The following is a 16,004-nucleotide window of genomic DNA, read 5'->3' as shown; positions in this document are numbered from 1 at the left end:
TCAGCACTGAAAAGTGTCTGCTTACTATTACACAGTTTTAACATGTCATAATCGTTTTTCACAGTATAGAAGCTCTCCTTATACCTTGGACAAAGAATGAGTGACTATTTCAGCATCCTATACATATCTTCTAAAAGAAATCACAAGCAAAGTGTACTTATTATAATATTGTAAGTGGTATGTTTTATTAAAGTAGAATCTGAATCGTTTAGCCTATTTTTAATGCCATGTTATGAACAAAAAAATTCTAATTTGGATATCTAAAGGCAGAGACTTCTGTATTTGGACTTCTGAGCAGACACATTTAGCATTTCTGTAAGTATCTGTATACTGAAAGAGCTCCCTGTAATTTCAGGTGGAGTTAAACACCACAATTTATATACAGTATTATTCCCATAAAGAATCCTATTGACTTTAAAGAAGGACAGGTTTTGTTCGTGTAGGTAAAAGCTTTAGCACCGCAGCTGTATGACCAAGCACCCATACATTAAGCAGCAGAGAGACACGACTGTCTCCTGTCTTTCCATTTTCCATTCCTCCCATGCCTTTGGGACAAGTGCCATGTCAAACGGCACCACCAGGCTGAACGCCACACAAAGGAAGGAAGGAAGCGGCCAGGACAGCCACCGTGCTGCTCTTCCCTTCGGAAAAATATGTCATCCCTGCCCCTCCAAGCATCTGGATGCTAAATTGCACCTAAGGTGCTATGCTTACTTAGATAAGGCCCCTGCAATGCCACATAATTACAGAAAGGATCTGCCATAGTCTGAAAAATAAGAAGTATGACTTTTCCAATCCCCTGCCTTGTTATCTGTCACCGGGATGAAAATCATGCGAGAAAAATAAAGAGGGGGAAAAAAATTCCCCTTCAGACCCAAGAACACACTAACGCCCATGGATATAAATGTTACAATAAAAGAGCGGGACGACTACTAGCAGAGCTTTTATAGCTTAACAGTATTTTGACAACAAATGTTCATATTTCATTTGAAATTTATGAAACCTTTGTGCCTGTAATCCCATGAGCAGCTACATGGTAAATGAAAGTAGCAGGCAGTCTAGATTAATAATATTTTGCTTCAGACTGGAAGAGCATCCTAAGGAAAAGAAATCTTGCTTTAGCTGCTCTCCCATTTTCTTTTAACAGTCTCTGTATTGGAGCAGATTCAGAGCTCTACAACCTGCTTGCAAATATTCACAGATGCCTTATTAATTTATGAGAAACTGAAGGACCCGTCACTGGGTATAAGCAAGCAATTTAGGAATAACAAGTAGAGGGGTATGATACATGGCAAAACACCACAGCTCCCAGTGCTAGGGAGCTACCAGCGGTTTAAATCAAGTTCAAGGGGAATACCTGGGGTAAGCTCCACTGCTTCATATTCTCATAAAAAAAATGGTATTAAAAAATGGTTGCCCTATGAATCATAACCTTTGCTTTCACATTTTCACAGTTTAGACATACACGTATGCTAAAAGCTCAAGTGTGGCTTCTCGCACTTTAATGTCTAAGTGCATAAGCGTCTTTTTCAACAGCTCTATTTATCTTCAAGTTTATTCAACACAAAGTGTTGGGTTTTTTACTTTTTTTAAAGTAGTCCCTTAGTGCAAGCTATCATGGCAGGTATGATGTGGGCCAATTATGTGCCTACAAGGTAGATATTTATTTTCAGTAAAATATTTATACCTTTTTTGAACTCTGATGTGGACTTACCTCACGTGCACAAGGTATAGTAGGTTGGTAAGACCACACTCTGATTTCTTGCCTTGTTCCAAAGCATGAGTCATGTGAAATGTAAGACAGAAAATAACCCAAAAAAAACCCAAACATTTCAAGTGGCAAGTGGAGATACATTTTTAAAAAATAATTATTAAAACCAAAAGTCCTTTTGTCCTCTTTTCATAAAAAAAAACAACAAACAAACCAAACCCACACTTTTGTTCAGCTGTTCCAAATTTCAAGTATTTCTGTGGCATTTCATTTTTTATGTCAAAACTTAACACTTTAGTCTTTGAAAAACAGTATCTCTGAAAAAGAAAATACTGAATATGCCATAAATAAGACAAGCAAAACTTCATAGATACTTGATCTGTAAGATAGTACAGTAAAGAAAGTGCTCTCTAAGGAAACAAGCATTTAGGTCAAAACCATTGTCCACCGGTGGGAGAAAGGGTTGGAAAATGTTGGGTGAAGCAAACACAGCCAGGGAAATGTGAATGACAGAGTGGAGAAAGAGTAATATAACAGCAAAGTTAAAAAGAGAGTCTGGCTAAAGTGTTTTACTCACACAGTAAAACCTGTAAAACAGGGCATTAGACGCCTCTAGGAAAACCACACAGAACACATACAAAGGTAAACGGAGGTACCTGAGGACAATGTTATTACGGATGCTGCGTCACTAAGGGACTCGAGTATTTCCCAACTACTGAAAAACGAAATTACAAAGGAGTTGACATATGTGATTAGGGTACCAACTCTCTGAGAATCAAAAAATAAAACAGCCCTTGTTCTCTGTGACACACACATAATTTCTTTGACTGAAAGTGGTTCCAGAAAGACATCCACAGCCTAGAGGTCCAAGACTTGCCATCTGGAGCAAACCACTGGTTACCATTTTGGCAGTGTTCAAAGGAACATATAAGAAGTGCTTATGGAATATATTTCTAAAAGAGAAGCTTCTCTTTAATTCAGTTGAGTTATAGTTTGATATATGCAAGAGTGCTTTAAAATATCTTTTCTTTCTTTTACTTATTCAAGAATCATCTTAAAGGGTCATCATCATTTTTGAGTCATCTTCCATGACTACGTGTGACAAACAGCTCCATGGCTCCTAAGCAAAAAGTCACTTCTTTTACCACCTTTTTCCTTTCTAAGATGAGTGGAACTGGAGAAGAAAATGCTCTTATTCTTACATAAAGAACTGGTGATGGAGTCCTCTCTTCTTCTTCCATTACTGACCTATCAACTACTAGATTTTTTTTTTCCCTTTGACTATGTAAAGAATACCTTGTTCAATATGAGACATTGGAGAACACGCATCTAATACTTTATTAAACTTTTACGCTACTGCATCCTTCTCTTTTATTACGGAAATACAGACTGCAGTTAAGCTTAATAGATTTCTTTTTCATTTAAATCAAGACTAAAACCTTTTTGTTGCAAACAGTGTTTTCTCCCCAAAATAACGCACTCTTGGCATATTGATGTGAGTATCCAGTAACACCAGCTTCTGCTCCTGGCAAGAAGAAGATCACATCACCAGGAAGGAGACTACAAGGATCAACTCTTGTTGCATCTGAGTGTCTCCAAACTAAATTTGCAACCTCCTGGTAATTTAAAATGCCTGTTTTGGTCAGCTGGTCCATCCAAATCTGAGAGGCATTAGTGGAACCCAGCACACACACTGCTTGGTGCAGGGTCTGCAGTGCTGGTCGTCACACTGACGTTCGTCTTCCACAGATCAAGTCATTTTGGGAAAGATGATTGACCGGTCTACTGAAGAAAAGAAGAAACCCCTCCAAACTTACAGTCCTGTGTTTTCACTAATATATCGCAACCAATATTTACCACCAAAACTGGAATATGAGTGTCCCGTTGTCTGAGTTCTTTCCTCATAAATACACTTTGGATTGTCAAATGTATTAGCAACTAAAGGAAGGCTTCCATCAGCACGTGTGCTGAGTGGATTCAGTGACAGTCTAACCAATTTACTACAAAACTTCTATAGAAGCATTATATACTTGCATCAGGTTCACAGTTTTATTAATTTACAGAGATTTTATGGTTTCTTGAAGTTCTTACGTCTGAAAGAATGAACTGATACCTGAAGAAAGCTGAGTCTAGTGAGAAAATGATCTGCTTAAATACCATTCAGTCTCATAAAAGAGTAACTATACAGTAGTTATACCACCATCTACATTTCCATATTTATAAAAACTGATACAGGTGCAATCAGTTAATAACTCCTGCTCATTCTAATGCACAATAAAATAAGTTTTACTGATCAGCTTTGTGGTTCAACTGCTAATTTGGAGGAGAACGGGGTGTTTTGAAGGAGCATGGGGTAAAGGGAGCTTTATGAGACTTTTTTGCTTCCTAAAGAGAAAGCTCCAGGAAGGAATTGTTCTGAGTTCACTTTCAGGATGCTCCAGAGCAATCAATTAAAGACAAGAGTTTTCTTCCTTTCCAAAATAGGACTAGAACATTAAAATATTTTAACATAAATATATTTTATGAAGCAAGACTCGATCAGAAAATGTTGGGTTTGTTTCTGTATCTTGCACTGGTAGCCAGCTAAGTCCAAGAATCAATTTTAAACTTGTACACTAAGGTTTGACCTGAAAATCATATACTGTTTAATGAAGTATACACTGTACCATATTATATTGCTTATGATACCAGAAACTATGCAATTACTGAGCAGCTACGCACATACCCAGAGCCTAAAACCCAACTCCACTCTTTGTACTTACATAATAATTCCATGACAGGACATCTCCTGTAACTATTACCCCACAAATAAGACCAGCTGAGGTATAATTACATAAGAGCAGAATAAGACATGAGAATAGTGTGAAATAAAAACTTGCTCAGAGCGGATTGTTGCCTACAGGTAAAGCACGTGGGTTTGCTGAGTCGTAGGAAACCGGCTCACCCTCTTGGACCCGAGGAGGATTGAGCACATCACTCTGGACTCCAAGCAAAATGTGACGGAATGTGCTCACATCCTGCATCGTGTGGACCAGCCCTGCCAAACACACTATTTATAATGTGTGTGTATATACATATTTAGCATAATACACACTATATACAAGTGGACACATATCCTATATAGAATATAGAAGCACTGGAGTCTGCATCTATATAGAAGTAGTGTATAGTGTGTGTATATATATACTTCTATACACACATAGAAGTGTATATGTATCCAGAAGAGTGTGTGTGTAAATATATATATACGCAACAGTGTGTGTGTGTGTATATGTATATATACACCCTGCCCAACACACATACTTCTGGATAAAGGAATAGCAGAGAGAATCTTCCAGTGGAATCGGTCAGAACTGGCACCAAGTCCCTGGGCTGAGACCAACGCCACCACATCCTCTCGGTGACTCCCAGTGCGGGGCTGTGCTGCGCCCCGGCATCGAGAGGAGCTTGGTCCTTCCACCGAGCCCAGGGCAAAACACACCCTGGGGACAGATGGACTCTCCTATTTAAGTTTAGTTTAATATTTGCTTAGACTTAAAGTCTTTTGAGCTAAGTACATGATTGAAGCCAGAGAGTTTGCTGGTTTGTGTATTTTCAATTAAATAAATCAACTGTAAGTAAACTGGAAATGCCAGGGGATTGGGTGTGCTTAACCTGGGCCTGCTCTGGACCTTTTTTCCCAGCTGCTTAAACTCTGGTATCACCCCAAGGAACAAACAAAAACTTGCAGTGAGTGAGCAGTGTTCAGTGGCTCTCACGGCAGTTCCAGCGGAGCGACTCCAACAAAGAAGCCGTCGTGATTTTGCAGTGTCTTTTTTCCAGATGCTTTTTTCATCATTTTCACAATGTCATATTTCTACTAATACTTAGACACACCCAATTTCAATAATAAAGCCACACTAAATTACAATGCCAAGTCCAAGCAATTTTGTCAGGTTAATTTTCTCCATACTTTTTCCAAACTCAAATCAGCTGAATCAAACTCGGTTAATTTAACATGAGAGCAGCATCTTCAAAGGTGCTTTTCCTAAGTAAGATAATATCCAGTGCATAATGTATTTGCAAGCAGTAAGAGATATGCAATGTACACTTTAAGAAGGGCACGAGACTATCTGATAAAACTCGGGATACCTAATCTCAAAAGGAGAGTCTTCTTCAAGATATGACACTGACAAGAGTGAACAAGTGAAGGAACTCAATAAGAAGTTTTACAGGAACATCAAACAGATCCTTATTTCTGTAATGCATATGACTTCACTGGCGTGAATCCTCTGTGTATTTTAAGACCACAGTTCTTACAGGGTTTAGTTGGATATTCCCTCTCCTTCACCCCAGGGCTCTGAGCCATAGCTGACCTGGGAATGTATTACAGGCTTTTCTTTCTTTTAAACAAAAATTCTGCTCTCACTTAAGAATTATATTTATAAAAAACAAGGAAGAGAGCCTTACTTATCATATTTAGTGTACTATATCATAAATCAAAGCACAGTACTCTCATGGAGTTCTAAATCACATTCTTCTGCCACCCACAAAGACCACATAAACCAGGAGTGTTGATGCACAGATAACAGTTACCCATCCAGAGGCATTTATTGGATTCTCTCACATCATACAACCTCATAAAGATCAAATATAAACTTCCTAATAAAATGCTGACACAAAAATACAACTACAATTACAAACACCCCAAAACCATAAAAATGCACCTACCTCTGAATACCTGTTCATTTCATTCCAGCTACATTAGTTGTTTATAATGCCTCCACTGAACACATGCTTTAGGATCTTTAAGAGGTGAAGGCTACAGTAGCTCAGTTTTCCGATCCAATCTCTCGTTTGCAATTTCTGAGCACAACAAAAATCCAGACACCCAGATGAATTGCAGAACCATTTTTTTTCTTTTTAATAAAAATCTAACAAACTTCATAAACATGTGTATTTCAGCTGCTCAGACTAGAAACTATTTGCATTTCCTTAGCCAAACACTGATAATGTTGAACAGAAACACAATTTCTATGAAAATATCATGATTGTGGTAGCTATACATTCATCCCAACTAACACCTTTTAGTTGTATTTATGGCAACAGTCCAGTCCTACAACACATGAAAAGAAGGAATAGAGTCTCCTTTGTTGTGTCTTTCCACAGGGAAGATGAAGAGTGCTCTGGGTTTGGAGAGTGGTTTAGTGCCAGTGCTAGTCAGGCCATCCTCCATACGTATCTTTCCCAACCATACTGAAAGAAGTAAAAGCAAAGCTGTGCTAGCTTTTTCTCAGCAGAAGTGGAGAGGATTGTAAATTGCTCGGAAAGCTCCCTTGACTTTAAACTGACATCTGATTTTGCTCTTTTACATCTGAGAACGACCTTCTCTGCTAACTGGCGATACGTCCCAGTGTTTCATGCTTCCTCGGCTACCGATCTCTGCTACTCATGTTCTTTCCTATCCCTCTTACTGACCACTTTCTGTTCTCTCTACCCATCACAGCACCCCCACAACTTCTTCATGTGTCCAACACATCAACTCCTTCCCCATTGCTCCTGATTACTACTATGAGAAATTTAACCTAACAAAAAAACAAGATGAAACTAACATATCTATTTTTGTGGTGCAGTTACCAAAGAATCATTGTGACTCTTTACAAATTCCACTTACACCTTTGGCATGATAATAATCATCATAATTCATGTTAAATAGTTGTAAAAAATAAGAACCTTAGTTATAGGTAGTTTTTGATGGAAGTATCCTCTATTGACCGCATGTTCTGTAGTTAGAAATTCCAACTGTTGCCTTCAAGAACTTAAATAAGAAATCAAAGGCCAACGAGGAAAATAAAACCAGTCAGTTTAAATGATGTATCGATCAGGGAACCATAAGGTAAATTAAGATATATACACTTATGTTACAAGTAAGTCATGGCAGTCACGCCTCCTCTTTTCTTGTATAGAATCAATATATGGTTGTGCTTCTTCAGGAGCAGCCAAAGTAAAACGCATCCTTTTGGAAAAGAGATCTTCTCATACACAGTACAAACAACCGAAGAACAAAGTGGATATTAATGAAATATATATAGCAGTTATTTTCACCTTCAGTTAAATTGTGCCCTATTTTATAGTGCTGAAATCGAAAAATCTTAAAATACCAACAAATCCCCAGGCACTTACTAACAAGGGTACTATAGAGATTTAGAGGCCTCTAGTGATTTCTAGAGTGCTAGTTTGTGTACCAGCGTCAGATGCTTCTGCATTGAAAATCCGCAGCCAATCATTCTCGTATTATTTTGGTTCTGTTACGTGTGGCGGGGAGAGTATTATTTTCTATTACATTTGGGTTCTGAGAGCTCAGGATCAGGCTTCATTGTCCGGCACAACACAGAGCAGAGTCCTCCAGCTCCTGCAGAGACTCTACTGCTCCCGTTCACTATCTCAGAGACCCAAACCCCGCTACAACACCCATAGCACACGGACTAGCACAAGCTGCATGTGGGCATGGAGACCCATGGTCCTGTCTGCAAGCACGTGGGTGCTAAACACAAAGTTTTGACAGCACATTTAGAGGCAGAGTTGTTGCTTGTTTTTAGTTCAATAATATCATGCATCAGTCAGAACAAAAGGAACCTATGTGTGGTGCTGTTCGGATCTCCTTGCCACACCTTTACGAGATCACAAGTTGTTTCAAGTATTATTGTAGAGCAAAAATACACGAAAAAATTCAACTGTTGTCTTCATCATACCCACAGGTATGCCATACTGCCCATGTGTCATCTAGAAACACAGTAACAACTCACCAAAGCGAATATATAAAGGCATCTTGGCATGAATCCTGCCCAAAATGCACCATTTAAAAACTACAAGTCAGATAGGCAGGGCTTCTCAAAAGATACCTTTTTTTTTTCAGCCAAAATTCCTCCCCTCCCACACCCTTCCCTATAGAGTTCTCAGCAGCAAAGCAATTTACTCTAGTTACTAGATCTACAATGCTAAGCGATTTTTTCTGCTCAAAGTAATTTAGAGGGATGGGTAAACCAGACTAGGTTAAAAACAACAGCAAAAAAGAACAATTAGGCTGCTGAATTTTCACGCAGATGTAACTAAACCTTTTTGCAGGATGGGTTATGTTGCCATTCCTCGGAGCCCACGACCTGCAGTGAAGCTGCTCGCCCGGAATCGCCACAGGAAAGTCTCCAGCTGGCACAAAATCACCACTGTCCTCGCTGCACAAGAACTCTGGACACAGCCCAACAGCTCACAAAAAAGCAGCAAAGGGGTGTACTGGGTAACCTGGTACACTGGGTAACCTGGTACACTGGGTAACCTGGTACACTTGATCTCACATACTCCCGTTATTCCTGAAGAAGTCCCCAAGGACAGAAGATTACGGAACCTTTCCTGGTGGCTGGAAGAAATCAAGATGCTGGCATTCCCTATAAAGCAATCTGATTCTCAAAGTAATTTTTAATAATCTCTCTAGCAATACTTTCTAAAAGCGTGTATTTTTCCCATCTCACAAGAATAAGAACGATTTTTACAGATGTCTATTTAACCACATTTTTAAGAGTTTGCACCCTGTTATTTTTCATGTTTCTTTACTCTTTTGAAATTATGAATATGTGTTGCACTGTTTTCCTCATATTTAACTCATCCACAAAAAGTTCATGGTTCAATACTACAGAAACATCTCAGTGTGGACTCATCACTAAAAACAGTTCAACCCTTTCTATATTCTACACCTTGCACCATTTTAAGTGACTTTTCCTCTATTGCTCTCTTCTAGTTCGTGCTCTAGTGTGACGTCCCCACCCACGATGCCTACGACAACAAGAGGCGAACAGAAAGCGCCATCAGTCATCATGTATTTTCCATCTGAAACATCCTCAAAAGCAGGAGCAGCAGATGGTAGGTGAACTGGGCTGGGATCTTTCTTGCGGTGCTTTTTTACAGCAATCGAGTCAACAGTGGTTGCTCGGTTCCCCTTTCTCTCAGCTACAAACAGATACGTTTCCACTTGCAAACAGCGATGGGCTGGTGGTTAAAAATGTGTGCAGTGCAATCGAGTAGAAGCCATCCTGCAATGTAAGTTCCTGCAAAGAGCTGCGAATATACCGGCACAGAAATCTGCACTGCATATTGCTGCAGCATAATTAATTAAGCCTGACAACGCTCCTGTGAAATACAATAGGTGTAACCACTAAACCAAATCATCCCTATAAACATCCAAATGTCAGCAAGTGAATTTATGTCGGGTTTACTATTCAATCACAGAAAAAGAAAAATCACATATAGCTTCAAAAAAAAGCACTTTACCTTTAGTAAAGCTCTCTCGTATTTTTGAATAGTAATAAAGAAATCAAAGGCATGACAGCCTTTTACAGGGATAACACCTCAGAACATTAGTAGATAAATCTTTGAAGAGGTAAGAAGTATTACCCGGATTTCCAATTGCAGAATCATACGCTGTACTTGAGAATTCTCTGATGCTATACATAAAATATTATAACTATTAATTCATAATGACAATCTAAATAATTAAAATAGACTAAAATCTCATCAATATCAAGATTTTGATAACTGGATGGGTTAGGTGGTAAGGCAAAACGTACTTTATAGGATATTACATCTTTAGGGTCAGGTATCCCTAATAACACACACTGAGATGAGCACAGACATATGTTCCAAAAGTAACTCCAGCTTGGTTCTTTATGACTTTGTCTTGAAGGACTTTATTTTCTATATGATGTTTAAAGTGGCAGCGCAGTCACCAGCCGCTGGCTGCACTGTTTATCATCAAGTCAGCTCACTTAGTGCTGTCCAATTAAAATAAACTACAGCTGCAATGTATCACTGCTTTTTCAAAGCATCTGAAAATACTCCTGCAAAGCCCGACCTCCAAAAATAAAACACAAATGAAAAGCAACAGTTTGCTTGGCAACCATCTAGGAGAGGACGTTTTGACATTATTTTCATCTTATTAAATGCACATTTTCCACTTAAGAACAAGAAGCTCCTGTCACAAATTATTTATATTTTCAAATACTTTATATGACATAAGAAAGTCATATAATGGCTCGCTGCTGTAACCTTTTAAAATAAAATAGAGGAATACAAGCAATATATTATTTCTTTGGAAATGTCATTGACTATTTTGTGGGTTATTACGACAGACAGACAACACTTCAGTCCCAGCCAATGCAATACGGGAGTATTCAATAAAGTGTCCAAACTCCACCTGACTTCCTACAACACATTCACTTAACGTTAAGTGACTTTTCTTCTATTGCTCTCTTCTAGTTCGTGCTCGGAAAAATGACAGACTCTTAAACTTCATCATCTTTTAACCAACTATGGTTTCAAAATGATTTGTTTAGGTATATTGGGGAAAACCGGAGTCTCGTGGCAAGTCTGTATGCTTCATTTCCAGCATGACAAAAGAATAGGAAGTAAAACACAAACTTTTGTTCTTTGTTACTGACTTTGTTCTAGTTCTTTCAGACACCGCACTTCTAAAGTCAGGCTGCCACCAACAGACAGCAGCCAGACAAGAGAAGGTGAAGCTCATCTGCACTGCACGGATGCGCGGCAGCAGCGCGGCGTCGCTCACTAAACACCAACTAAGGGATGCATACAAAATACAAACAATATGACTTTTAGATGCTACGTAAAGTTCCCGTGCAGAAGATTTCTGGGTGGGAAAAATGATGCAAGCATCTTGAATTACCTATAGAAAGCCTGTGACTGAAAGAAGATTTTGTGCGGCTGGAGACACAAATTTTCTTACAGATGATTTCTAAAAGTTAGACCGTATTTAGATAAAGAACAACACTGCACCTTTAAGAAAATGTTATTTTTCCTCAGGTCCTATCAAGGTAAATTTCATCAGTATTCAAAGAATGAGCAAAGCACTTCAACAATTTATTTCAATAAAAGAAGACTTAGCTGAAAGGAGTATAAATGATGAGAACTTGCTTTAAACTGATTTATTCCCTGCAGCAATAAAAGGAATGTTTCTTCACTCAGCTGTTTAATATGCAAATATGCAGAGCATCCAGCTTCTGACAGCACATCATTAATAAAACCTTGCACTAAGCAGAGCTCTCGATATTTCATCCTGATGAAAATACATGATGATGATTTTAGACTGTATAATTTCAGAGTTGGAACAATGTACTTCCCAGTGATGGAAACTCAGCAATCCACAGTTCTGGCGTAGGTTTTTTAAGAAGTTAACCTATATCTGTAAGGGGGAGACATCTGTTTAGGAGAACTGCAAATACAGAAAATCTTATCAGCAAACTCTCTCAACCGGACAATCCAAACCTTTGCTGGGAATCAGTCCAAAAAGAACCACATTATTTATAGAAGAACACAAGAGTGGGTTTCTTTTTTAATCAACTCATTCCTCTCTCATTTACCAAGCTTCACATACTCAAAAAACTTCCTTTACCTCTACTTCTCTCAGCCACTATACGATCTGATATGTTTTCAGCAAATGTGGAAATTAAAGCTACCCCTTAAAACTAATTAAAGTAAAAAAAAAAGGAAAAAAGAAAGTCTGCAATTTGACTTCTTTCTATTAAAATCTCTGAAGATTAACTCTTATGTTTGACCACGCTGTAGCATTCCGCTTCCTGTGTTTATAGCCAAATTAAGTAAGTACACGTTTTTTTCTTCATTGCTTGTACTAAAACTCTTACCTCTTTTCCAAATAAGTTTTTTAAAAGGTTAAAAAGTATCAAATGTTTGAAATAGGGAAGGGAATATTTGCCAGTACTTTGCTCTGAACTCTTTCCAGTCCACAGTGGGAAATGGGAAGCTGTACAGAGACGTTAAATGTTCCCGAGCATCCCTTTGTGCAGAACTGATCCCAATGGGTACACAGAATGTCCATTTCTGCATCGGAATGAACACTCAGATGACGTTGCTCGCTTTACGACATGGAAACCTGAGGAGCACTCCTTTGCTCGCAATCATAGGTAACAACTAACGACTTGTTAGTCTGGTGTTTGTGCTTGTTTTATCCTGAACTCTGCTATTCTCCCACTGTAGCGCTGGGTCACATATGGAGACCCTTTCTGCACCGCGAGAAGAACCAAAAGAAATGACTTCACATTTTAATCCAAAACTATTTCTACTACGAATTCATCATTTAGCGTATTTCAAAAAAGTTTGAAGGATTTTCCTTTGAATCCTTTCCCAGTGGGTGCGTAGGAAACAAAACATCTTCAGGGCTGAATTTCAGGGGAAGTCTTGCAGGTTTTAGTAAACTTCTCCTAGCCAGTACTTTCCATGTTTCTGTTTGCTGTGCGTGGCAATACTCCCTCATAACTCAAATGGGATTAACCAATTAAACGTTTCCCAGTAGACTCTAAAATAGCTGCTCTTGGCATGTTTTTTGCATGGAACAAACCTCAGCGGGAGGATATGATAGAAATCTTGCACTATTTAAATATAGAATTGGGACATCAAAGAAAGGGTTGTATTGAAATAACATGGATAATTAAGGAAGTGGAGAACAGTAATAACTGATTTACATAAAATGCTAATAAGCCTCTTGACTTGTTCGGCACTTTTCTGCTTTAGGCATGGCAACTGTGGGTTCAAATGTGTGTACTGATTTTATTTTAGTATTTCATTTTTCTTCCAATTTCTCCCCCTATTTTTAAGCTGTCTATAGCCAGGTCAGCCTGTACCTGGCACTGAACCTTTTTCAAAGCAAAACCCCAAAGAAATCAGAATCCGAACATAAAATCGTGTAAAAGTTTTGTACGCATTCATATCCGCACACGCATACAAAGCACAGTGTAAAGACCTTTAATTCCTTGTCTGCATGTGTACGGATTCAGCTCGCATCCCTTCTAGTTTAGCTCACTTTCATGTCATGCTGAATAATGTTACAAACAATCAATGACATACTAAAAATGTTAAATGCTCTTCACAATTACCAGGACTGAAAAACTTGGAAAACAAGCGGAGTGTAACGGAAAGAACGTGTTTCCATGGCACTATGCTCCTTGCTAGTCAGATGGGACCTTTAGGGCACTGTACCAACCCTATAGGTTATAGCTATTTTATACTGTACCCTTGTGCCATTTGCTTCTGCAAAGAAATGATATGCTCTGAAATTCTTGTTTTATTTCACTCTGCTACTGATCTCTCCTCACAGGGCTACAGCAGCAGCGGCTTTGAGATGTGAATGTGAATGAGTGTCTGAGCTGCTCCTTCAGGACATGTCTGCGTATTGACCTTCAGCTTACCCTGTTTCCCTGTGAGCCCTCTAAGCATGATCCATCGCTTTCTCAGGCCATTCTCCCTTCACCCCATTGATGGGTTTCAGAGCTACTTAAATTTCAAAGTCCTGATGCGTTGCAGCAGTGGCCAGGGCTCAGCTTTGCTCACTTATAGATTGTACAAGGTCACAGTGAGGGAAGGGGAAAAAAAGCCAGAGCATTTATCAGGATGTATTGCTTTACTTTTTCTATCCATCACAAAGGCGATGATTCTATTTTAGTGAAAATCCATTGAACTCAGATCAAGTCAGATGGCTGTTATCATTGGAAACTCAAGAGCTGTCACACCATAATCGGTACAAATGAACACTGAAACGTGGGGCTTGAGGCCGCTTAATGGTCTTTAGTGAATTTTTTTCTGTTGCTTTTTAAACACCACAAAAATCATGTTACTTAAATGATTTCAATTCCAGAACACTAAGATTTTGTTACACAAGTACACTTGACTCAATTACAGAAAACCTGACAGCTACTGTGCAATTACATGTTTCCTAGCAGCGTACCCTCTCCCCCACACACACACACCAGAACACGCACATAGACCACTCGCTGAACCACAATTATTCACCTCAAAGTTATTCCGATTCTGGTCATCTGTGGGACATTTCCCACTTGTAGCAGCCAACACCACCACTCTGTATTAACTGGAGCTCTTGCAGCAATATTTCTTTGTATTTTGTGAATGAGTGTCCCTGTTGTGGAGCCACCCATGCGGGCTGGAGTTCTGTATATGTGGGGAGAGGGGAAAAGAAATCCACCTTCTTTTCCTTCTTTTTCTCAAAGCACAAACAGCTTAGTGCTTCTGTGATTTTGAATTAAAAAACTGGGGAACCTGACAATACTGAAAGGCACAGAAAACTTCCTCCACATGGATATGGGATCAGTGGATATTATTCAGTACAATTACAAGTGTATTCGAATTGCATCAGAAACACCGTACAGAGGAGCGCAAAGGAGCAGGATGTTTGTTCTCCCCTGCACTCCATGCACGCTAATTATTCTCACATTTAGGCTCTGTTCTGCTTCTATCAGTTGTGACAGACTCTACTTACTTGTTTCGATTTCATCACATGCACATAAGAAATACCAGCTACCCCAGGTTCTAGGAGACCTTGACAGATAATTAAAACTGCCTCTCTAATTAAGAGGAAAATAGCAACAGACAACAACTTTGCTCCAGAGAGAAACAAGGCATTCCGCAAAATTGTTATTTTCCTACTGAAATCCCATAATAAAATAATTGCCATCCAGTTTTTGAAAGTAATAAAACAACAACCCAAGGCTCTTCACTTCCCACACGAACCCTTTCCCCAGACAGACCATTTACAGGACTTGTTCAAAGCAAACACACTCAGCTTCACAAACACTAGCGAACCTTTGCCTTGAACACCCCCTCCTCCACCACACCTGAACAATATGGTAAAGACACGATTGTTATGTAGGAGCCTCCTAAGCAACCCAGAACTTTTTGTTGTTTAAAACTGTGTTTAGATTTTAGGTTTTGACCTCCTCCCACGAACACTTTTTGAACAAGAAGTACCTCAAACCATATAGATTTCAGGAGAGAGCGAAGGGACAAAGGAAATAATCATTTCCACTGAACGGTGAAGAACAGCACATATTTATTATGACTATTATTATAAAGCATCCATAGCACCTTATAAAGAAAATATTCAAAGCCTGCTAGCTACCTTGGCAGATTCAAGTCACTGCCACTGCCACAGTCACAAGGCCAGTGTGGCCTCTCCAGACACTCACGGCAGCGTCAGGGCTGTTCTTGCACGGTTTCAGCTTCTACTGAAGGGCAAAATTGAAAAGAGAAATAAACCTAGTGCAAAATGGACTTAAGCCTTGCTTCTCACCTGCTCTCTTCCTAGCGCAGGCAGCCTACCCAGCAAAACGTGCTTGCACCTTCTGCAGCATAGCGCGGTGACTTTGCCGTCTCCAAAACGTGTCAAAGCCGCAGGAGTGGAGTGGGGATCAGCAGCAGAGATCTCTGTGCACCTGGACAT

The 16,004-nt window shown here is 39.2% G+C and overlaps 1 protein-coding gene across 4 annotated transcripts in view; it reads right to left on the bottom strand.

The window, feature by feature from the left end:
• The window catches only part of WWOX (WW domain containing oxidoreductase), a 471,250-nt gene that overhangs the window by 232,866 nt on the left and 222,380 nt on the right, over positions 1–16,004 (bottom strand). Inside the window, exon 9 of one of the 4 annotated variants that reach the window (XM_065028520.1) lies at positions 1–16,004. This exon is cut by the window's left edge and continues 119,102 nt beyond it. The exons of the other annotated variants lie outside the window; for them this stretch is intronic. Within the exon in view, the coding sequence (XP_064884592.1) occupies positions 15,837–16,004 (168 nt within the window). The 3' untranslated portion in view covers positions 1–15,836. 4 annotated transcript variants of the gene reach the window in all.

The sequence above is a fragment of the Columba livia genome, chromosome 13 (genome assembly GCF_036013475.1).
Source record: "Columba livia isolate bColLiv1 breed racing homer chromosome 13, bColLiv1.pat.W.v2, whole genome shotgun sequence".
In the NCBI taxonomy this organism is placed as follows: domain Eukaryota; kingdom Metazoa; phylum Chordata; class Aves; order Columbiformes; family Columbidae; genus Columba; species Columba livia.
The sequence above is the reverse complement of the archived record's forward strand: the minus strand, read 5'-3'. Positions and strand labels throughout refer to the sequence as shown.